Source organism: Corvus hawaiiensis, chromosome 7, assembly GCF_020740725.1.
Source record: "Corvus hawaiiensis isolate bCorHaw1 chromosome 7, bCorHaw1.pri.cur, whole genome shotgun sequence".
Taxonomy (NCBI): Eukaryota; Metazoa; Chordata; class Aves; order Passeriformes; family Corvidae; genus Corvus; species Corvus hawaiiensis.
The window spans coordinates 9,538,033-9,562,810 of NC_063219.1; the positions used below are offsets into that span (position 1 = coordinate 9,538,033).

Consider the following 24,778-nt stretch of genomic DNA (forward strand, 5'->3'; position numbering starts at 1 on the left):
AATGATGAGTTGGAGGGCAGCAGGAAGAGTATCTTGGTGAGTAAGAGGAAAGACAAGACACATTTACCTTAAAAAAAATAGCAAGCCTACAAACACAAAACCCCATAACTTTTCTCAGCAGAATGTACGTAACTCCTCCTAAAATAAGGGGATTTCTAGCATGCAGTTAGAGTCAGAACTTGATGACAAACCCTTAAATGCTACTCATGAGAAGCTGCCTGGCACCTTCAGTTTCTATGAGTTTTGATGACAGCTGTACATACTTCTTATATTAGGAACCTGGACCTTAAAATCCTCAGATATTCAAACTTTTTTCCTTTTCCTTTTTTTTTTTTCCTTCTTAACAGTGTGTTCTCACTGTTGTACCAGTTCAGGTAAAGTTCTGTACATTGGCAGTGGCTCACGCACTTCCGGAAGAGGTTGTAGAGCAGAAAGTTGACTTTTTCCAGCAGCTGAGGTCTTTGCACAGGAATAGGGTCCCCATCATAAGTCAGCCTGATCAAGAGTTCATCCAGCTTTTCTAGTTGCCTTCTGACTTGAAAGAGACTCTCTGCCAACAGCGTAAAGCTACAGCAAGACAAAGAATTAGTTTGCAAACTTTTGTGTAAACAGTTTCTTAGAACAAAAGAACTACTGAAGTTCTTGCTTGAGGAACATCAGAATTTGTATTGAATGGTACTTTCCAGCTTTGCCCAAACTCACATCCATTCATCTTTTGTTTACAGGAGTTTATAAATACATTGGGCCAATCACCTGCTTTATCTTCAAAGACAGATATTTTCATAACAACACAACACTGTCTGTGACAATTTGGAAGAAATATATACACAGTCCTGATGTTGTACAAGCAGGGCTCTTGTGCCAGCATTAATTCTTTCCTACAGCCCAGTAGTTTTGCAAAATGTACTCTTTAAAATGATAATATTTATACAAAATGAGTAGGTTAACAAGACTGAAGAAGTGTAAAAGCAGTAAGGAAAAATAAATCCAAACACACTTGCTAACAGTTCAATAGGGTATGTGTGTATAAAATTACATTTTTAAGCTATTTTTAGCATCTTCCTTGGAAAAAAAAGTACTTCAGTAAAAAAAAAAGAACCTAAACCAAAAAAAAAAAAAAAAAAAGAAGGAAAAAACCACTTTTTTTTTCAATCCTAAATTTTTTTTGGTAATTTCCCTTCCTTTTTACTTCTTAATATTTACTTCACCTTTTCCATATGAGAGTTTCGATCGGAGAGTAATGATCATGATATGTTGACATTCTCTGAGTCCATTATCTTTCAAATATAATGCTATTTTCTTTTTACTTGCAATCACTTCAGAGTTGCCACCACAGAGACTACTGCCATTCAATTCCTGCACAGTGTGAAGTCTGGAGGAGTGAGTCAAAGCATAAAGCTTCTACCCAGCCCCTGCCTATACACAACTCCCACTGTCTTCAATGACAAACTCAGTCAGCACCATTCTTACTCAAGCAAAACTCCGGAGAGAGTGTGTCTCATGTATCTGGAGGAACTGTCAAACCCAAAAATGAGTGAGTGCCACGAGTCAGGCTCAGCAGTTCACCGTGGCATTAATTCTGAATAGCGGGTGTTGCCCACCGCATCACTTTTAGTTGGCACCTTTTAGTTATTTACTTTCTTAGCTGCTGATGAATTTGCTGCTGTTGCAGCTGATCTAAAGGAATGATCATTTCAAGTGTAGCAGACTTCCTGTGGTTTTCAGTGGAAACACAAGGTCAAGGCAGGTTTACCAATTCTGGAGCTGATCGAGCCCACCGTGCAGGGGCCCCCCGATGCAGGCGATCTGCTGCCGTCTCTTCCAGTCCAGCAGCTCCTCAGTCAGCATGTTGCTCATCAGCATATCGATCTCATGGATCACACGTCCTATTTTACTGAGCACTTCCTGTAAAATAGGAAAGGTGTTACAAACTGACCTCAGGCAACAGCTGCAAAATTCAGCAATTATCATGAAGTGCTTATTAAATTTTTTCAATTATTCTGAAAGTAACCATATTTAGTTCCTATTGCTTCAGTGACAGGATTAATCACCCATTGTACATTAATCCTAAATCTCTATGAACTGTTCTTCAGTAAAACTTTTTTTTTTGGGAGGGTAGGAGGGAAGATTGTTGCATTCTTTGTGGACATAACATCTCCAATATTTTGACACTTGCAAGCTCTGTCAAGTTCAAGAAATTCTGCTTTTGTTTTGCATCATATAAAATGCATTGGTTTTTTGTTTGCTTGATTTAATCATAAACCCGCCCCTCCCCCCACCCCCCCTCCCCCGGACTCCTTGCTTCACTCCTGAGGTGTGCAGAACCATATCCTTCATTGAGCTGTTACTTAATTGACAATTTCTTAGCTTTTAGTCAAAATCACTCAGACCCACCCAAACATTTTGCAAATTTTTAATTCCTGTGTAATTTGTCTGTTCTTCTGAAATGAGAATTTAAAAAGGCACACATACACATTTGAGTATTTGGTGTGGGAATAAGGGGAGAAAGCAGATTAACCACAAATGACAAAATATTGTCACTAACCTTTCTCTTGTAGTCCAAAGTATTGAGCATTGCCTGCAACGCCAACATTTCCTGTTTAATGAGGGCGCTGTTTTTGTCATTCTGCTCTGCAGGGGATGAAAAAAAATCAGTATAAATACATGTGTGGGTGTGTGTGCCTGTTTATAAGGGGAGGAGAGGAAAAAAACCACGTCCAGACTGCAGCATGAACTAGTGAAAAAATAAACTGTGGACATCGGTAGATTATGTAACAGAATATTTCATTTGAAAGGACTAACTTTAGTACTAGTTTAACATAAGGTGTAATGTTACCTGTCTGTAGATGTGTATGTGGGGTAGGAAAAGGCAGAAAACATGCAGATGATACCCAGAGTTCCCTAAATTTCTTATCCCTGTGCATACTCCTGTGTATTATGTACATCTGGCTTGGATCAATGATTGATCTGTACACACAAATGCACTCTTGGTGTCAGCAGTTAGGCTAAAGCTCTTTGGACTTGATGTGAATTACAATGTCTGGCTGAGAGGCATTTGAAACAGAGATGAAATGTTCATCGCCAGGGGAATTTCAGCAGCCAGGAGCACTGATCGCTGGGCATTTCCCCCTCTCTCTAACTTCTGTCCTTCTCTGGATCATGTACTAGTTTCAAGAGTACCTAAGCTCACCCATGCTCTTACACATGCAGCTCTTCCCCACCCTCACTTTTCCCGACCTTTTGCATCTTTCATGCTACATTCAAAAAAGAAATCGGTGCCAACTGTGTGTCTGCTAAGCTCTGGGTTGATGCCTTCCTAGTGAGTTAGGGTAGATGTTTCAGTAGAAGTGGACAAGTAACCACCAGCAGCTCAGCCACAGCAATTGCTCCCACACATTGTAAGCTGGATGTGCTGGAGCAGAGCAGTGAAATTTTAAGCCCTGAAAGTCATTCATGTCAGCATGTTTTATTTTGCAAGTGGGGCAGCTTTCAGTTATCTGTGTGGTCAGTAATTATGATTGGCCTGATAACTAAACTCATTAAACTGTGGCAACTCTTCTGATTGCTGGGTCATATCCAGCCTTCAACATTTAGGATTGATGTGCTTAAGGACTCGGACGTTTCAAGCCCAGTATCTTTGCATGTTCAAAGGAAGATAATATAAAGATATCTGAGCAGACACAAGTGGACCCCAGTTTCTTTTCTGAAAAAGATCATGCAAGGACTGTTGCCACGTGCCGATCTCAACCATCACAGGCTGGTCAAACATGCATTCAGAGTGCTTACCAGCTGGTTATCACCACTGTGGTCAAAAAAGAACAGAAAGCCAAGTCAGAGGCTAGAAAAATCAGTTTTGCACAACTCTGGGAAATAAGTGTCTCTTCCTCATTCTGCCAAAGAAGGGGCACGTAAAAGGTGGGGAAATTGAAAAATAAGTTCTTTAAATTAAGAAACGTACTACTTTACGTGCCATTATGCAGCTTACCCATACAAAATAACTATACTTTCTTAACACAATCCTCTTTACCCTCTTAACCCCAAAGGAGTCATTATGTTCCAGGACTATAACTTTATATAAACTAAAGATCCATTTTTATGTTTACATATATTATTTAAGTAATACACAAAACCCCCTGATGCCAGAGTCTAGCTGCAGAATCAGCCATTTCCTAGAGAATCTAAAATTTGGTATAAAAACTCTTACCTAAGCTCTGTATTGTTTTATACCTGAAGTCAAATTCCTCTTGCAAATCTTCCAAGTATTTCACATCTTGGTCAGTCATCTTTCCCAGAAAAGAAATGAACAAATGCATGATGCAGTATTTTCCTTTCTTACCACTTGAAAACCCCAGAACAGTTCTGGGAACTCTCATTCACTATCTTGTAACAGGATGATTGAATAATAAATACATGTTTGTAGCTACAAATGTATTTTACTTGTTTAGAAAGTCAAATATTATCCTCTATCCTGCAGTTGACAGTGGTTGATTCAGCTTTATCCCTTCTTGTTTACTAGTGCAATGACATAGAGGAAAGTAGGAATGATTGTGTTAGCTTGAGCTAAACTGAAATTGTTATGCCAATAATGTTACTCTCTTCTTGAAACTTTAAAGCAGGGCAAAGGAATCATTTTACATTTACTTAAATGGAAATTGAATTGGGGTGTCCAAAGCCAAAAAAGGTGGAGTCAGACACAGAAGTAGAGCTCACAGAATTTATTTACAGAGTGTCTTAAGAATCTGGATAAAGAAATGAAACATTTTTGCTGCTTTGGCATTTTGCAAGTTTCTTTTCATATGTGCTATAAAAAAATGTTGAAGATATTTTCTAGTAACCAATCAAAAAAGCCCATCAAAAGGAAAATAAAACTGTAGGAAATTATCTGTTGTGCTTTGAAGGCCTGTTTCTGTGCTGTTTATAGGAAGCCTTGATTTTGCCAACAACTCATAAACAATCCTTTTTTAGTTCCCTAAGATGTGCACATTAAGTGTCTGTGAAAATACAGAAACTTGTTTGCTAAATGAGCCCACACACAATTAACCATTTTGGTTTACTCTTCATTTTTGGGGACTAAAGTTTTAATTTATATGTGTAAAGTATGAAATTACATACACGAGGAGCTGGATAATTTCTGTGTTCAACTTAGTTACCTACTGAAAAAAACCCCTGGTATGTAGAAAATGTTCTCATTTTCACTGGTCCTTCAGGGGTGGCTGTGCTTCTCCACAGGCAGAAGGAGCAGCGTGACAGGCTGCTGCTTCGTCTGCTCTGCAACTTTTATCTTACAACTTTATGTGTAGATAGAGATCTAGTATTGCATTCTTCTGAAACTACCTTTATCCTTCTAAGGGTCTGATCTCTCTAACCCTTCTTCCCTGTGAAAGGAGACACTGATGAGCGAATGCTGCTAGGATCTCTTTCCAGTATACCAAGAGCATTACTCTTCAACAACATATGGACAGGTATTTCAAATATAATTTCCACGCTGAGACTGATGCAAAGCTGAAAGTGGGGCTGGGATAGCAATAAAGCCGTGGGTAATCTGAATCCTTATCCTGCCTTGAGCTGAACAGGCAGGTGTTGTCTGAGATTTCAGGGTCTCTGGGACATAGCTATGGGTTTGACTCAGCCCAGCTCTGTCCTGCAGTGGTATGAGAAACTCCTGGAGAGTGGTTACCATCAGCTCCCAGTGTTCTTGTCCCCTCACATCTCCAAACCCTGTAATTATGTCACGTAGCCTTCGGCTCGACAAAGGTCTTGGTACGTGACTCAGAGGTCATGAACGTTCAGCTATTGCTGATCCAGCTAAGGGAGGTGAAATTGCAAAAATGCATTTTCTGAACCTTGCATCTTTTTAGAGACTGTAGGTATGCTCTTACTGCACTCAGGGGTCTGTCTGCAACTCACATAGGGATGAGTGTGATAACTTTAAATTAGGCAGCTCTCACACTGAGCCCAGACAGCTGCTAACACCTGAGGATCCAGGTGTGTCCTGAGCAGTTAGTCTGGGCAGATGTCCTTGGAATAATGGAAAGTGGTTGGTGTGTCTGTTGGCAGAAGTCATTGTGCTGCCCAACTTAAAGATAGTTCAGGTGTGTCTGTATGAAAATCATGTGGGCAGAGACAGCAAACAGGACAAAAAAACTACCTGAGCACTGTTCTTGATGGCTGACACTTTGTGTTCTACATTTCTTTGACGTTCTGAAACCACAGAGTTCTGCAGAGACTTTTCCAGCGGCCCCTGGAACACATTGAACAGATAATTGGCGGATGAGTAATAATAATAATAGGTGATAGAAACTGAACTGCAAGTTCCAGCACAGACAGGGAATTTAGAAGCCAGTGTTCAACCATCTGGAGACTGCTGTAAACACACAGACATGTTTAGTTCCACAGATTTGAAAAACATGCAGCTTTAACTTTGAAATCCAAAAGGTGAAAAGGTGTGGGTATACTGCAGACATTAAACATCTAGTAAATTAAACGTAGATTATTAGGTTTTTGAGATCTTTATATTCCTATATAGGAATACATATTACATCCATAAGTGATTAATAAAAACACATTTGTCTTAAAAATTCTCTCTGGATTTTAATCATGTAACAATTTCCCAAAAGTAAGTTTCATGTGTAATTTGAATTATTTTTTTCTTCAAACAACATAAAAATCATCAATGACTTTATAAAATATTGGATAGAATGTCTTTTGCATTCCATAATTAATATGAATTAATGCATTGCATAATTTAAAATACACACATCTGTTTTGCAAAGAGTAATCTCTTTAAAACCTTTCCTACAGATTAAAGTCTTTGAAGATTAGTTGTGACATAGAAGTCTCTTATAGCAATGCTTCCAGCAATAGGGCCACTAATGAAGTTCAAATGTGAGTTTAAAGGGCAACATTTGGCAACCCCTAGTGCACACAAATCACTTCAGTGGAATGAGAGGACAGGATTTGGTCTTAAAAGCATGTGAGCAGATTAACATGGAGCAGATTAATGAAATGTAATTCATTACCTGTACAGGCATGCTGGCTGCAGCCAATATTCTTCTTTCTTCTCTTAAGCAGTTTGAGATGATCACTGCTATATGCATGGGATTACCATGATATTTGCCCTGCAAGCACAAGTTAATACAAGTCAAAAGAATTCCAGAATTCAGGATGTCCCTCTGGAAATCACAAGCAATATGATGTATGAGTCTCTATGAGCTACAGATTGGTGTGGGTGGAAAAGACTCCCCTTTTCATGTGCTGGTTCAGCCTTTCAGGGCAGCATCAGTTACTGCCACCATCATAAAATATTCTTAACAACATTCCACAGAGATTATAAAGATACAATTCCAAGACGTGTATCATTTGAAGATCAAATTGCTCCTCTGCTAACACAGCTGTTTTGAAAAGGCTTTCCTGTCAGCCTATTCAAGGCACGATTTTATCACGTCTTCGATTTTCAATAGGATGTTGCTGCTTAGCATGTAGCACTTCTGCCAACAAAAAAGTTTGTAAGCATATCAATATGGTAATGATGCAAACAGGAAAGCTTCCTCAGCATAAAGCAGAAGACTTAAATTTTAATGTCTATGAACAATTTTTCTCTTTCACAAAATAATGTGCCTAAGATGAAGGAATAAGCAACTCTTGTCCCAAGCCCAAAGAATCAAAAAAATCTATATTTTTACACCACCATAAATAAAGTGCTGAATTGCTGATGCGTGACTGAGGACTGGGCACAATTTGAACTAATATTGGTTTATGCTGTATTTATCAAATTGGAATGATCGAGGACTCTCAAGCATCTTCTTTTATTGTGACGTATCCATTCAGTGTTTCTCAGTATCCTTCATGCCTTTCATTCAGTATCATTCATTCAGATACCCTTCATTCAGAGTTCATAGTGTTTGTCCATTCATCAGTATTAATCCATTTAATTTCTTTTCCTGTATAGTTTCCAGTCCTGGACTTCTCTATTTTCTCCTCTTTGTGATCAGCCTTTATTCTCATCCTATCTTCCTGCCACTCAGAACCTCTTTTATTCTAGATGTCTCTGAATGGGGAACAATAAGTTTATACATACTTTAACTGATGCCATATCTTCCTTTGATATCTCATACCAATCACTGTGTTAGAAACAAGGGTGTGAATGCATCTGACAGAAATGTGAACACATTGCTTCTGTATGCAACAACTATCATGGCATTAAACATACATTTCTAATGCTTTTTACTAAACATTTCCTGTGTGCTCTTGCATGAAATGTGTAATCTGAAATATGTTTTGACTTCAATCGCAAAGTAAAGAAATACTATATTAAAGATGGTATTTTTAATCATGGCAACTTGGTTCGAGCTGCTTGATATTAAATACCATGTGTTACTGTGGTTTCAGGTACAGAGTAAGGTGAAAGATAGGACTCTTAAAACTAAATAACCAAGCTACGAAATGTTCCCTTCTAAGGAAGCTTTGACTGCCATGGCATTGTTAGCAATGAATCTACAGGTTGTTTCTTTGATTTCTGAAGTCTTTTCAGGACTTTTCAGGAAAAGTACATGGCCCACAGTGCAATCAGTGCACACCCAAAGTAGCCCCAGTGCTGTGCCTCCTTTGATTTCCTTAAAAGTAGTTCAGGATGGTACTTAACTCCAGGAACCATCTGTATCAATTACCCTAAGGAACAGGAGTTATGAACCTGAGTGGTTTTTAGGAGCTTCTCTATAAACAAGAAGTGGTGAGTAATATTACCCCAGGACACACTATGCCTCAGATGAAGCACCAAGCACTCCCTCCCTGCCTGCTCCTTCCTGGGCAGTGAGAGGAGACTTGATTAAGGATGCACTGCTGATTTCCATGTCAAATAACAGTGCCAAAGATCTGTCACTACACATTTCTCCCTGACAGCTTCATGGCTGTAAGGACAGTAACTACGATGTTGCTGCACACTTCCTTCAACACCACTGCACTTCAGGCCCAGTAATATATTCAGTCCCCTTTACTGGGCATATTCCCAATCTCTCTCTCTGTAGTGTCAGGATGTAGCTTTGGGAAGGGGATACAGAAATGTGAGAAATGGCTGTGATCTTCCTGCAAAGGATTGAGTGGGGTGTCATGTGGAACTGTGGTCCAACAGCAACAGCCAGGGCAAATCAACTGCTGCAGAGAGTGGCTGTGCTCCTGGCTGTACTCCAGCCCAGTGCCTGACTCCTTAGGGAGCCAATCCAGGTTGCTAGCTGGGGTGGAAACGACTCATGCTTTTTTACTAACTGGATTTTCTGCTCTTTGGTGGACTGAAACTGCTCAGGAAAGGATGAGTTTATTGTTAAGGACAAGCATATGTGAGGTCAGAGAGGGGGGAACAGTCCTGCCTTGTTTCAGCTGTTATCACTAAGCCTGTCTGTTCATCTGAACCTCGATTAGAGGGGAAAAAAGTCCTGTTATTAATAGGCTTGGGATGAAAGCTGTGAGGAGAAATCTGCTACTGGTGTAAGTTTACTGATGGACATATTAATTCCTCTGTTAATTTCTGCTTGTGGCTGTTATTTCTTTATAGTAGTAAAACAGGGTTTCCCCTTCCCCCTAGATGGCCAGTAAGTGACCGTGCCACACATGGATACCTGAAGCTACAAAGCCTGGGGAGTGTTTAGTCCTGGCTTACCGCTGCCCAACAGAATTCCAGCACTGCTAGGGTTTAAAGGAGTCAAAAAAAAGCTATTTAACCAAGTCAAGAAGAAATAAATATCCTCTCTTGGAGCTGGAAAAATGCATTTGTGTAGAAGAGACTCTTAAAAAAAAATTCTGACAGTGGGATGTGTTAAAATTCCCCACAAAGGATGCCGGTTATTAGGGACTTTCCCAGCGTTTTTACACACTATTCATATGCAAAACTTTCAAAAACTCTTTCTCTCCTTTTCTTTGTTTCATTAAGAGAAACCTATCTGAATCAAGAGATGGAGTGGAAATTCACTTTTTCACCCCTTTCTTTCTTCTCTAACTCATAAAGCTGTGTCCATAGCAATTCCCATACTTATGTCTGGCTGGTGCTTCTTCAACTTGATTCAGTTTGAGTAGATGCCAAGAAGGTCAACAGAGGGCTGCCACTTGTGCTCCTGGAACAGCCCCTTTTGCAGCAAAGGAGCAGATGGATTGCAACTCATCAGTAATAAATTGATAAATAAATTGTAACACTAAATATCTCAAGAACTGCAACTTATTAAATAACAATAGCTACTAGAAGTCACAATAACCACGTGTTTGACTCTGGAAAAATAATAACACTAAAAATTTTCTGCCTGTGTTTTATACTTCTCAGCTGTAATTACACTTCGGGATGCACCACTTGGTATTCCCTTATTATTCCCCTACTGTCAGCTCTTCTTGTTCTGCACTTCCATTTTGTCTTTGGCTGAGGGCAGAATTTGCTCAACATGACCTTGATTTCTGAATGACTAATTGAAAATTATCTCCTATCAGCAAAAGAGTAGTATACGTAGGAAAATTAAGGAATATTAACCAAAAATGGCTCGAGATGGGGGAATCCTAACTTAGTGTGACATGAACACTAGCAGCCAAAAGAGGAAGAAGAGTGTGGATTCTCTAGTTATGCAAAATTGTATTAATAAGTTTAAACATTTAAGGAGAAGATTTATAATTGTCTTTTGATAAATACCAACAAAGAGAAATTGAGGATTCGCTTTTCTTCTTTCACATCAAAATGTCTGCTAATATTACTGTAATTTTGTTGTTCACAGAAGTTTTCTTTCTCCTCTCTTCTGTTCCAATGAGGTCTTTCCATGTCACGAATTACAACAAACAACAAATGATCTTATTTGGACTGGCTTCTTCTCAAGAACTACCAGCATGATGCTAAATTTAAGCAAACAGGGGAACTTGAACTTTCATTCTGAACAGGTGACAATTTTCTGTGAGTGCTGATGACATTTCCTTGGAGAAAACCTTCCTACCACCACCTGGCATGCACTCTTTCTACTTCAGGGACATCTGTTATGACAGTATCTTACTAGATCACGGAGAAAAACAAAGAGGCATTCCTGCAAAAACAGTTTGTACATTATAGCATGCAGCATTTATGCCCTTTAGCCAAATTTTTAAACAGCTTGAACTATTTGGAGTATGTTAAAGGTGCATGATACAGTGGCTGGGGAAATGCAAGGTTTGATTCGGTAAGTTGCAAGGTCATGGAGAAACTTTAAAATACATATTATGACATTTTAAAATACATATGCTTTCAAAAAGAACACCAAACAACTGTCAGTTTTAGTATCTAGAATTTACTGCTTACTCTGACAGGAATGAAGAAATCTAGACCAGAGCCATTCTCTTGCTCTTCTTTTCTTCCCGCTGCTTACATTTTTCAAATTTTAGCTGATTTTCCTGTGGGCAGGTCCATCACAAAGTGGGTCACTCCCAGCCACACAAACACTGACTGCTTTTCATGTGTCAAAGGTGTACACACCCATCAGTGAATTCTGGATGTGCACTACATGAGCAGCTGGGTCTATTTTCAGTGGTTAAAGCAGGGGATTAGGTGTTAGTTGGTCTCTGCTTGTAATGTAGAAGGATGTGCTGTGAAACCTTTAGAAAGTCAATCAGGGGTTTGCCTGGTTATCTCCGTGTTTTCAAGGTGACCTTAGAAAAGGACTTGAGTAGGTTTTGGTGCTTTCCAGTTCTGAAAATTGCTTCAGAATTTGGTCTTTTTTCTCTTATTTCTTTCCTTTTTATTTTTCTCTTTTTAACTCTTAAAACCATCAGCTGTATTTCTTCTCATTTCTGCTAGAAAAAACCTTCTTGAGCCTTTTAATTGTATGCAATAGGAGATTTACTTGGAGGCAAGCAAGCATTAGCTAGTATGATCATTGAAGTGTTTGTTCATATTGAATGAATATTTAAAGAAGCTGATGGAAGGGAGGAGAGATAGGAAGCAGCAATACAAAGTCAAGCAAAAATACATTTCCTTCCCTATTGCTAACTTGTGAAATGATTATTTTATTAAGTCTGATACTAAGCATCTTTCTGGGTAAGCAAATATCTCATCTTTCATAAAATCAAAAGCAGGGAGAAAAACCCCCTTTTCTCTATCATTTTATTTGTTTGAAAGAAAGAAAGATTTGGTTTAGTTGTGTATCTTGACTGTGTGGGTGGGAAGGCATAGCTGTACATACATATTTCCCGTTTTCACCTTCAAATATGACAAATACCACTTGGCCTTGATTTGTTTTCTACCTTTGTTTATGCATCCAGGCAGAAAGTCTAATGAAGACAATAGCAGAATACAAAGAAAGTCGGTCCTTGTGCTAGCCTGGCAAAGGTTAAATGCTTGGGAGTTTTTTGAAACCTTGTACTTAAACAGGCAGTATTCTTACTAAAAAATCTTCTTCTACTAGAAAGATGTCTCTGTTTTATCTAGGTCTTTAAGAGGAAGTACCTGCAACACTATCTATTTAGACTGCTCTTGTTGTACTTTATTTTTAGATTTCCCCTTCCCTTCTCAAAATATGTGAGAGACCTTAAAGGGAACCTCATTGTTTTATAAAACTCCTGTGATGTGTGGGAAGTCCTAATAAACAGGTCTGTTTTTCATAGCATATGATGGATAACTTCCAGAAGATCATAATTTCTTTAGGGCATGTGCAACCAAATTGCAATAGGCAAAGTTGTAAAAGCACAGTGAATGAGCTGTGCAGGCAGAGGTCTTTTTCTCCACCCCTCAAATTGCACTGCTGAGTCCCTCCCAGCAGCCACTAAAACCACTCAAGGAATAGTCTATAGAAGCAGCAGATTTCTGAGCAGGTAGGGTGAGATACAGCTACAGAAAATACATTTCTGCAGAAATCATAATCAGACAGTAGAACTGTACAGACAGGGAGGGATGAATAATCTAGTGATGCTTTTATTTGAGATTCATTTGAGAATAAATAACTTCCTGTTTAAATGAGATTTATTTGAAAGTAAATAAAAATACTGTGTTCCCTATGAAAAGGGTAAAACATCAGAGGGCAGAGAGGACTGATCCCCACATCCCCCTCCTCCTCTGGGCACAAAGACCTGAGTATTATTAACTAATCTCTCAGGCAGATGTTCAACTGCAACTGGGCTCTTAAAATTTCAGAACAAACAAAGCCCACAGGAGGTTATTTAGTTTGCTTGTATTTTTACTTCTGTCTGTTAAGTTAACTCTTATTCATTCTACAAAAACAAACTGAAACATTATAAACTTTTCTAGAGTTGTGTTCTTTAAATAATAACTAGAAACCCCAAAATATTTTACTTCTAACAAGTAACCTTCTTCAGTCTTCTATCAATCCTTTTTAAAACCCTTTATTAGCTGACATGCAGTCACCAGGCTGCAGTTGCTAGGAGCAGGCACCTAGCTGCTTTAGCAAACAGACTTCTGTCTGGGGTTTCCCATTTGCATGCCAAAATTTTCTGTAAACAGCTTTAATGGTTGTTCTGAAAAACTCACTGGGAGCAGTCTAGTACAATCTGAATTAGACAGCAGGACACACTGGTTCAAAACACATGTCCTACTTTAGCATGTTGAGTTTTTGATCTGGCAGGCTGCATGCGTGCTAAATATGGGTAAATAACATTTTGAAATGGATCTTCCGTGGTTTATTAGGAACTTTCTCTGTTTTGTTCCATTCTCACCCTTTTGTAAGCTTTAACGGGAAACTGCAACTTAAACATCGATGGATGTTTCCACTCTTTGCAACTGTTTCTCAGCACAGGGCTTATTAGAATTGTTTGTCAAGGACCAACTGGAATGTCCTGTTTCAGACCTAATGCTATTTTGTCCACTTTCTTTGATGTACTGAAATAAATAATCTTATGACTCCTCATGCATGTTCCTTTCTGGTACAGAGGCTTTTGTAAACAGTCACTTGAACTAAGGAACCTTTATATGTTCATTTAGTTCTATCTGGAGAAGCACAGTGATGTTCAGTTCCCATTGCAGATGGAAACAAACCGGGCATTCTAACCAAGAGCATGACAGAATCAGGAATGCATTGCTCTGTTACTGTTTTAAATAGCATCATGTAAAGATATATTTGCTTGTACTACATAGAAATGGTGAATTTTACATGGAAAGAATTGCCTTAATGTTAATATATGTTGTTTTAGATGACAGAAGATACTTTCAGATGCTATTCCAGACCTTCCCATAAAAACAGCCAGAGCCATGTAGGAGAAAGCAATGTAACTAAAGTAATATTTCCCAACTACTTACTGTAACTTCTGAAAACTTGTTTTTATATAACTGGTTGCTGTGAATCGGCAGCTCTGGTGCTTCTGCCTGACCTCTCCCTTTGTAAACAGACCCCAAGGTGTTAATGGTGTGTGTGTCCACAGACCTGCTTATTCAGGCATAATCCCACTGCCCTCCCCACCCCTCATTTTAGGCTCTAGCAGGGCTGGGGAGTAGGTAGAGTTCACCAATACTGGAGAATCTGCTGTGAGAATTAGGTGAATTTCATGAATATACATAATTTACAGCAAATTGATCCCCAGAGCACACAGTATACTCATTAACTCAGGCTTCAATGGTAAATGAGCAGAGCAGCCCTTCTTATTCCCAAAATCTGTTATTTCACTTTTATAAAGGAAGATTTATGTAATCAGATTTCACCCCGAATACCATAAACAGTGAAGTAACACAGATGCATGCTGCCATTAACGAGAAGGAATTGCTTTCAGAAGTTATCTTGAGACTAGAGCATAAATAAGGGCTTCAGTTATGAGTAGGGTGATTCTGGGAATTTCTGCCTTTGTCCTGATGGGGTTGTCCTGCACCCATCACAGAGCACAGCACAGACAGTGGCTCTTCCTGAGAGCCACACTTGGGCCAGGCTGCACTCCTCGGAGCTACTTCTTCTCTAGCAAGCACCTGAGGAGCACTCCAGGTTTCCAGCTTGGAGTGTGTGGGGGGAAGGACATCCCTGAGCTGAACAGGCAGTTGCCCACCAGCATCATTCCTAAATGGAGCAGTGGGACACGGGGGCACAGTGCCCATCTCTGATTCCCAGGCTCCTCTGAGCCTCCCCTGCCCTGGCTCCCGAGTGCACTGCAGCCTGGCTGCTCTCCCCCAACCCAGGATTTTGGCATGTGAGTCAGGTATGTGGACAGTGCCTGTCTTCCATGAGAGTCTCTGCATTTCACCAGTCATCTCTGCACTAAATCTCCTCGTGTATTGCACAGGAGCTTACATCAGGGACAGGTACACTGTCACATAAAAACATTCCTTCTGAAAGCTAGGATGTAATTGTCCACGAGCCAAGGTCATGCAGTCCCTTACATCTGCAATTTGGTTCCTAGAAGTGCTAGGCAGCTCTTCAAAGCTTAACATCTGCCCTTTACATTTTGTTGTCATAACAACAGCACAAACCATCTCCTTGTGACTAATCCGCTTTGTTTTTCTCCATCTAGATTTTAAGGAGAAAGAACCATAGGCATAGTTTCCCTGCTCTTTCCCCACTGCCTCTGAATATTTTCTCCCTCTTCCCTTTCCAAAACTGCTTCTGGGGGGAGAAGGAGCTCTGTAGGAAGATGGACAGAGAATTTAACCTTAGAAAGTGACTGTGCTGTTCTGTCTCCCACTGAAGAGCACAGCAACAAAAGGCTGCTCTGCTATAAAAAGGAATCCAATTTACTGACTAGAGAAGTAATAATAATGTAAGAAGCAAATGTGAAGGATTTTAACCTAAAATGATGACCCTGATTTTAATACAATATGTGCATTTATACCAGATTAATGTCAAGAAGAAGAGATGTTTCAATGAAAGCAAGAAATAGAGAAGCAAATTACAGAGAGTTAGCAGTGACCACACCAAGTGCTTATAACTTTTTCAAATGACATATTTCCTGACTAGTGTTTCTTTTTGCCTGCAGATCATTTTGGAAATGTAAGCAGTCTAAGTAGGAATGCCATGTTCCATAGTTATTTCTCTAATGGTGAGAGAATAGGGATGGTCCCTGTGTTCTAAAAGCAGGGGTGCCAGGCAGACCCACCTTCCTGCTTGGACTTCTACTCTTTGCCCTTCACAACCCCCAAGGGTGCCCAAAACTTTGTATTGCAACTGAGGCAGGCAAATTCTCTCTTCTTTCACGATTTCCATTCTTATTTTCACAGAACAACAAACATATTTATGTAAAGATGTTTCAGCAAACAGTCAGAATAGAAGATTTTCTTAATTTTATAAAAAAATCTCAGGGAGATCTTTTACGTGAGGTGTGCTTGGCTGTGGTGCTGGAGACTCCTTGACATACTCTTCTCCAGACTCAGTAACAGCACCAGGAATCTTGATCCTAAGGAGTCCTTATCTGTCTAGAAAACAGCTGCATAGGCCACTTATGAAGTGTACATTGCTTCCTCTTCTAAGGCTGCTCTTCACTAACCATCCAGTTGTATTCCTGATTAAACATTGGTCTCTCATTTTGTGTTTTGTCAAGAACTACAGATTGCTTTTGAATATCTTTTGTTTGTTCTCTAATTGAATTTCTTTTGTATTATTGCTATTGTCATAGTGTTTAGGAACTTTTACCACAGCTCAACATACTATGCTGTGTGCATAGTGATAAGTGCTGGTTTCCAGTGTTATCTATTTTGTCAAGTATTACTCAATAGGGTAATGCAATTTGGCTCAAAATAATGAACAAACGTTGTACTCAGATTATGTATTGAGGTTGGACAGCCTTGTGTGTGTGCACGATGTACTTGGGTCTGTACATCTGTGTGTGGTTCAGAGGGGAAGGAAGAGGAGGGAACTGTGAAATTTCAAAGAAGTGCTTGCACTAGAGAGTGAAGCAGAGATAAAGGTGGGCTCATGGTAACTAACCTTCAGAGAAAATACAACCAACACTGTTCACAGAGTCACCAGATAGGAAAAGATGTTTACGAAAGCAGCTTCCTCCCCTATTTAGGAACCCCGTCTTTCTTTCATCAGTTGGTCAAAAATCTCATTAGTTTTACAGTGTACCATTCTAGCCTCCCTTTCCCTACAGGGTATGTTGGGACAAAACAGATCATGGCATTCTACTCTGTACATCAGTCACGTTTTTCTGGCATTGTCATGTCATGAAACTGTCACAAACTAGCTCAAATTGCAAGAGTTAGGTATCTGCAACGACTTCCAGCTGTGGGTGGGAAGCCAACTGCCCATTTCCAATCTTCTCAAATATTCAGCAATAAGATGCAACCAGTGATGCATTAAAAAAATATTAGACCCACAATTAGATAATTTGCATACTCAAATTTAAGAACATTACAGAACATACTGTCCATGCTATGTGTCATGTTCAGTCCATTAATAACACTTAACAGTTGATAACAAGGATAAGCTGTCAGCTGGTTTCAATGACTATAGCATTTCTTTACTGATGGACTTACCTAATCAGTGAAGAAATAATTTTAATAGCTGAAGCAGGAGACTGCCTGTGCAGCTCTACAGAACATGCAGCCCACACTTTGGCTGAAAATGTATTAATCTTCTGTGTTCTATAACTTAAAAGTTGTAACCTAGTGCTTTACAAAAAAGTAAAAAATACTGGTGTTACAGATTTCTTAAGACAGTTTAAGTTATTTGTCTTATCCAATAATAACAACCCTCAAACATTGCAAGAGCCTGGTCCTACTTCAGCCTATTCTAATAATTTTGGAAATCAGAATATGGAATACAGTGGGTGATAGTGTTAAAGATCAAAAAAAGCTGCAACAGTGAAAGTGCCAGCCAATTTTTGGTGGTTTACATGTGTATTTTGAAAGTGAATGGGTAGCTTTTCGTCTAAATCCAGGTTATCTGCTGTCTTGATGCAATGAAGAAAGATTAGCATTATTAGTGATGGGGAGAGCTTCTGGGGTTTTCTTTTGCCTACCTGGAAACATTCTACTGCAATGCTGAAGATTCAGATCCCTTTTTATAAGCAGTGTAATTCCAGCATCACACATGTCCTCTCACGGAGTTCATAGTGCTGTTCAGCTGTAATGGGGATGCCTGAGCATTTTAGCTTGTTCTGGAATTGTGACTCAGACCCTAGCACCTGAGACACCATTGAATCACAAATCACTCAAAACTCCCCCCGCCTTGGCTTTCTGGAATAAGCCTCCTTTGCTTTGTGCTCTTCCTGAAGCATGATATAATTTCCAAACGTGACAGGACTTAAAGGAAAGGGTTTTCTTTCGGGCCATTTTCACACTGGTTATTACCTGAACTCTTGTGTGTTCTCTCAAGGCCTGATTGCTTGGCTTGGTGTGCCCAATTTGGCAGAGCATGCAGAGCTGATGCCTCAAGTTTTGGTAAAAAATTTAAAATAAAATAAACGGTGCAAAGAGCAGGAGGAACAACGAGAGGCTTTAACTTTGTAGAGCTTATTTGTAAATATATACTAGTCCTTCTGCCTGTGCACATTGTGATGGAATAATCACAAATGCACTGTCTTTTAAGCCAGGAATACACCAGTGCAACTGCTTGGCCTGAAATGCTCTTTCCATGTATATGCCACTGTGGAAGAATCCTTTACTAAATTGAGACAGCCTTGTGGTAAAGCTTTGTGCCAAGACCATTACGTCTGCAGTTCAGTAAATTTTGTGTTTGAAGAGTACTGAAATTATGAAAAGTGCTGCTTCAAAAACCAGAAAAGAAACAAAAAGTGACTTTATTTTTAAATTACAGGAGGCTGCTTGCATAACGTACGATGAAAAAGTGGTTGCAATGGAAATAGTGTCATATTTTTAAGAGGCCACCACTAGGGATAAAGAGTAGAAAGACACAGCCATAAAGAGAACAAAATAATTGACAAAGTCATGCTAAGATTTTCCAGGCCAGTGTGTGTGTATGTATATATGTCTCAAATAAAGAAAATGTTTTGCAAGCAATGTAATTATCATTTAAGTACTTATGGAAAGCACCATCAAAGAAGAGAAAAACCCCCAAACTTTCATTAAACTCAATGGCATATCTACTTTATGCAGAAGACAGATAGATGTCAGGAAGTAGGTGACTAATGAAGTGGAATTCTGAGAATCCTTGCCTTAGATAAACAATTATTAGAGAAACATTCAGCCAATCAAAATAAATATCATTTTGCAGAAGCCTAACGGTAAATCCTTCAAGTAATTCATAACAAATAATCCCAGAAAAGCATAAAACAGCAAGCATGCTAATGATTTACAGGGGTTCCTTTTTCATGGTGCTGCCCTAAGCCCCAAGCATGTATTTTATCCCATAGTTAAATATCTGTAGGTGTCCGAAAGGTGTTAATTACATTTGTAATAAACATGAGCACTATACAGCCTTATTTGTAAGAGCTCAGTGAAACACACATATGCACAGAGATAAGAAGTCACAGCATTTGTATCCAAGCTGCATGCATTGAAATAGGAATTATTGTGCCACAGACAGACAGCAGAATTGTTATTTTGAATTATCTTGTTGAAGGCTCAGTCTTGCCATAGCTGCTCGGAGTCTACAGCAATCAGGGCAGGGCATTGGAACAAAGTGCACTCGACAGAGCTCGAGCACTACCTCCAGAAACCAGCGAGAGTGTGCAGTGCAATCTGTCATTTGAAGTCATGACCCACCTGCAGCAGCTTCCTGACTCTTTTCAGGTTGTGTATCAAGAGCAGATTCTTCTCCTGTGAAACCCGGTCCAGCTGTTCATCCACTTGTATTATCAAATTCTGTAAAAGGATCATTGCCATTGCTTCATTGTTGGCTGCAGCCTCCCTAAAGAATCAATGAACAACAACCATGCATGTTTAAAATGTTGTATGATGTGCCAATCTAGCAGTACGGAAAATTATAATCTATTCAGAAATCTAGGTAGCAAAAAAAGACTTTAAGTATATGGTGACTTGCATGTAGTTAGAGCTTGTGAATAGTTGATTTTTATGATTTTGTGCCAGTTTTTTTAATACTCCTATAGATATGCACCTATAAAAACAGGGTGAAGTGTTAGCACAGACAGTAGAGTCAGCCAGAGGAGACAACCAGGGTTTTCTAGTCTCTGGTCCAGTGAATATTTAAATACTTCCAGCTCACTTGTCAGAGGAAATGGGACTTATGCAAACTGTCCCTCTCACTCAGTCACACAGATATAATTTCTGAATTTGCTGCCCAGTTTCAGACAAAGTTGGCAACAGGCTTGAAGTCCAAAAGATAGAATGTTCTTACAAATTTCATGGAAATCTGGCAGGTTGGTAGAAGAAAGGAATCCAAATTAGCGCCTCCACTGAGGAAAACGGCAGCAATAACTTGCTCCAGGAGGCAACAGCCAGATGGCCAGGCAGCAGATCCATCTCTTCACACCAGGCACCAGATGAGCCTTCCCCCAGCCAAACTATTTGGGGATACAGGAAGACTCTGAGGCTACTGGTGAAGGGCATGTAGGGGACACAGGACACAAACACAGACAAAGCCAGGCTTTGCTGGTTCTGCTGTTCATGGTACAGCTTGGGATGTGCAGGGCAATGGCATTAGTCAGCAAAACTGAGGAGGAAAAATTTTGGACAGTATGGCATCCTTGTCCTTGGGATGGCCTCCTTCCTTGCCTCACAAATGGCAGGTGCCTGTTTGAGATACACCTCAACTAACTCAAAGTCTGGCAAAAAGGAGATTTTAATGTTACCTGTGTTGCCACAGCCCCATAAATACTGAGCATTAACTGTAAGGAAAGATTATATTCCTTAACAGATTTTTCTTCTTCCCCTGCACAATAGTCCTCCAATAGTCCTGTGGATTTAGCTTGAAAAATTGAGATGTCTCTATCTGATACGACTAATATAAATTTTTTTTGGCATTTAGTTTGGGATTTTCTTAAGATAACTATCAAGTGAACTGAATCCAAATTTGTGCACAGGCTGACCTCCTAGAGCAGAATTCCTGTAAACAGCTGGCTTGTTCCCCAGAATTATCCAGCTCTAAGTGCAGTTTTGGACAAGTGAATAATTTTATGCTGCAAGAGGTAAATGTATAACATTTCCATTGAAAATTAACTTGCATTATTTTTTAATAAATTTTTATTGGATTTTGTTTAGGAGTAAGTTCAAATGTGAAACCTCAACTCCCAATATTCCTTAAGTTTAAATGGCTAAATCCATAACTAGTGAAATAGTATTACTGGAGTGTAGATACCTGCACAGTTTGTAAATGAGCACCCTAAAGCCTACCAGAAAACCAAAGAATCGTTGGTGATTGAAATAATAGGAGAGAGAATAAATGAAATCCTACCAGTCCTGGCTTTCTATCCATTGTGCTAATAGATGCCGGATTTCCATGGGGAAGTTATCATCGTAGAACTGGTCTACCTGCTCCAAAAACTTTATTTCCAGTTGTTGAACTTGACTCCATTGGGACATGCTGCAAAAGAAAAGAATTAAACAGGCTTGCCCTTGGAAAGTGAATATGAATTACTAATCCAAACTGCATAAATCAGTTATTTTCATTGTAGCTCTTACATACTTTAACATTTTATTCTGTCTTTCAAAACAGGTGGCACTTGAGTAAATGTAGAGTTAAAGGGAAGAGGGAGAAAAGTGAGCAAGGACATTAAAGAAGTTTTGGCTCTTAAACGTGAATGGGCACCTCTGTCAATTCCCTTCCTTTATGTAAATGTTTTGAGGTACTTTATGATGCTTATGAAGTGGCAAGATTTACACACCATCTCTCATCAAGAGAAGAAGTTTAGGACTGAAGTCTTCAAACCCAGGTAGAAATATTCTTATTGAAGAGTAGTGGAAAGCAATGATTTCGCTCTCTTCTTGGTGAATTCACACCACTCAAGTTTTTCCTAAAGCCATAATTGTTGTGTGTTGCTCTGCTGTTCCTAAAGCCCCACATTGTCTGTTTGGAGAGTACTGCTTTACAACCTAAATCTAGCACATCTTCTCTATTTAAAATTGCCATTTAATTATGTTTGATATTACATAAAGGGGGGGGAAAAAAAAAGTAAGCATAAAGTCATATGAAAACTATAAGACAAGCAAAAGTAGCACTACCTGATGACAGGATCTGAAAGTCTAGTGAAAAAACTATCCCAAGTAAGTTTTGCCTGATAACTGAGATGCTGGCGATAGAAACTTGGTTGTTCTAGATTGTAGGGGGGACTGAATTAATACCTGCTCCTCTCCATGGTCAAAAGACATTATTTTGGGTGAGCAGACTCTGCAGGAGGACACCTCAGCCTGCGTGACTCCCTCCACTCATGACAGAGTCCATTCTCTAGGGTTGCACCCTGTCACTATTAATCCCACTGGTGAAAACACCATTTTCACTGTGATGTGTTCAATGCAGAACAGACTGCATTGATAAAATGTTGCCTCAGGGCAGGCTATGCCAGGCTGTAATCCCAGATGTGGCATGTGGATAAAAAGTCAGTGGTGGGGTTGAGAACAGGCCACCCTGGATGAGCAGGGAAGAGGGATGCTCTAGGACCTGTGCCCTGGGATCCCAGTCCTCAAGTGGGGTCTGCCAACACCCTGATCCCATACCAGAGGTGGTCTTCCCTTTCATCAGACTGTTAGTTCATGTGAACAAAAGACACAAAATCCATTCTGGGGCTAAAGATTGAAGTGGGTCAAATTATGGATCTGTTGGAACATTTTTGATACAAACTTTTCCTGAAGAAAAAGACAAGATTTCATCAAAATGGACGTTTTTGCAGAAAGCTGACCTTTTTATATGCAGCTTTTCTATTTTCAGTTCTGAATCGTAGTTTCAGAATGCCAACAGTTTCAAATAGAGAAGACATTGTATTTTTAATGCTGTAGTCTTTCCTTTTGCATTTTTTAAAGTCAGAGGAGAAAAAAAAAGTAGTAGCTCAAGGTTTAATGGAGTCCTGAGCACTTACTCATGCAAAAGTAAAAGTGACAGGTTTTAGTTTCTCCCTAATGAAGGCTGATGGGGTGATTCTGTGTGTGGTATGAAGGACACCGTATATAACATCAGTGGAAATGTGTCCAGTGACATTTCCCTCCTCTTTATTATTTCCATTTTGAGAGGAAAAAGATATTGCCTGAATATTTACTTTGTTTCATTAAATTGCTGAGGAGGACTTAAGCACAGGAGTGTTTCGCTGTCTGCGTTGCTGTATTGAGAGTTACAAAGAATCCCAAACCTTATTTCTGGTGATATATACAAAGAATCAAATCATAATGCATTAATAATTTATGGAATAGAATCAGAGAATTGTTAAGGTTTGGAAGGGATCTCCACTATCACAGAAAGTGACTGTAACTTTTTTTCTGAACTTACACTCGGAAAAAAACTCCAGATTTTTAAGTCTGTTCACTTTCAGTGGGGGTTTTTATTGTAATTGCTAGTGAATTCTGGTGATTATGATATCCTAAAAAGATTCGCAAGGAAATTTAATATTTTTATCTAACAAACAAACAAATAAACAAACAACCACCAAAAAAACCCCACAAAAACCCAACCAAAAAAAACCAAGGAAAAAAGGGAAGATTTTGTCCAGCCTGCAGCCCCCTTAGGCCTGCCATGTAAGTTGCAGGGATGCTCACATGCATAAACTCTTAGAAAGCACACAGGTAGGGTTTGTCCCTGGGATTTTGTGACATGCTCAGTACAACCCATGTTCCTTTTGCGCAAAAGGTTTCGCAGGGACAGCTGAGAAGGTCGGGCAGTTGTAGCTCATTGTGAATGGCCCCTGAAGGGAGCTGAAAGAAAGTTTTCAGGAAAGATGGGGCAACACTGTCTACAAGAGCACGTAGTGAGAGGACAGGGGGAATGGGCTCAAGTTGAAAGAGCGTAGGTTGAAGTTAGAATTGGAAAAAATTTCTTTACTGTGAGTGTGGCGAGGCACTGGAACAGGTTGCCCAGGGAAATTGTGGATGCCCCATTCCTGGAGGTGTTCGAGACCAGGTTGGATGGGGCTCTGAGCAACCTGGTCTCTAGTGCAAGTTGTCCCTGCCCATGGCAGGGTGTTGGAACGGCATGATCTTTAAGGTCTCTTCCACCCCAAGCCATCCTGTTACTGCAAGGCGGCCTGCAGGAGCGGGTGCTGCGTGACGGCGGGCATGGCGCTGTGTCCCGTCGCACTCCGGACAGCGCAGCGCAGCCCCGCTCTCCGGGTGCCCAGGTGCTCTCCCGGCTGCCGGGCTTGCCCTGGAGCCCGTTCCCATCGGCCCCGCCTGTGCCGAGGGTCGCTGCGCGCCCCGTCCCGTCCCGTCCCGTCCCGCCCGGAGCTCGGTGCGCTCCCCCCGCGCCCGCCGCCCCACTTGCCTGTGCCGGGTCCGGCCGAGCGCCGCCGCTGCCGCCGCCCCGCAGGCTGTAAGCGGCCGTGCCCCGCAGGCTGTAAGCGGCCGTGCCCCGCAGCCTGTAAGCCGCCGTGCCCCGCAGCCTATAAGCCGCCGTGCCCCGCAGCCTGTAAGCCGCCGTGCCCGCCCCCGGCCCGTGGCAGCGCCTTCCTGTGCGTCAGCCCCGCGGGGCCCGGCACGGCCCTGCCGCGTATCGCAGGAGCCCCAGTCGCCAAAGTTACCTGGGCAAAGCTCGGAGCGTGGAGGAAGCTGTTTGTCCTCAGGAAGCTGAAAAATACCAAAATCTTTCCCATTCGTGCTGTGATAGCAGAGGGCTGGGTCCCACCTCTCTGGGGGACCAGTGGCATCCCTGGGCACTCAGGGTTCTGCTGTTCCCCCAAAAGCCATGGAGGCACTGATGTCCCCACTGCCCGAGCTCTGCTCAATGAACGCCAGTGAAAAGGCAAAGGGCAGTTCTTGGAGGAGCTGGGCAGCAGAACAAAGCATCTTGTGGCTTAC

The 24,778-nt window shown here is 40.5% G+C and overlaps 1 protein-coding gene across 2 annotated transcripts in view; it reads right to left on the reverse strand.

Moving 5' to 3' along the window:
- STAT4 (signal transducer and activator of transcription 4) overlaps positions 1-24,400 on the reverse strand; it is a 41,306-nt gene extending 16,906 nt beyond the window's left edge. For both annotated transcript variants that reach the window (XM_048309755.1, XM_048309756.1), the window contains exons 1-9: positions 24,246-24,400; positions 21,237-21,365; positions 19,589-19,733; positions 7,020-7,118; positions 6,149-6,241; positions 4,205-4,283; positions 2,546-2,631; positions 1,754-1,905; positions 409-567 (exon numbers count right to left, since the gene is read on the reverse strand). In XM_048309755.1, the coding sequence (XP_048165712.1) occupies positions 409-567; positions 1,754-1,905; positions 2,546-2,631; positions 4,205-4,283; positions 6,149-6,241; positions 7,020-7,118; positions 19,589-19,733; positions 21,237-21,364 (941 nt within the window). In that variant the 5' untranslated portion in view covers position 21,365; positions 24,246-24,400. The remainder of the gene's footprint in view (positions 1-408; positions 568-1,753; positions 1,906-2,545; positions 2,632-4,204; positions 4,284-6,148; positions 6,242-7,019; positions 7,119-19,588; positions 19,734-21,236; positions 21,366-24,245) is intronic.
- Between the last annotated feature and the right edge of the window lie 378 nt (positions 24,401-24,778).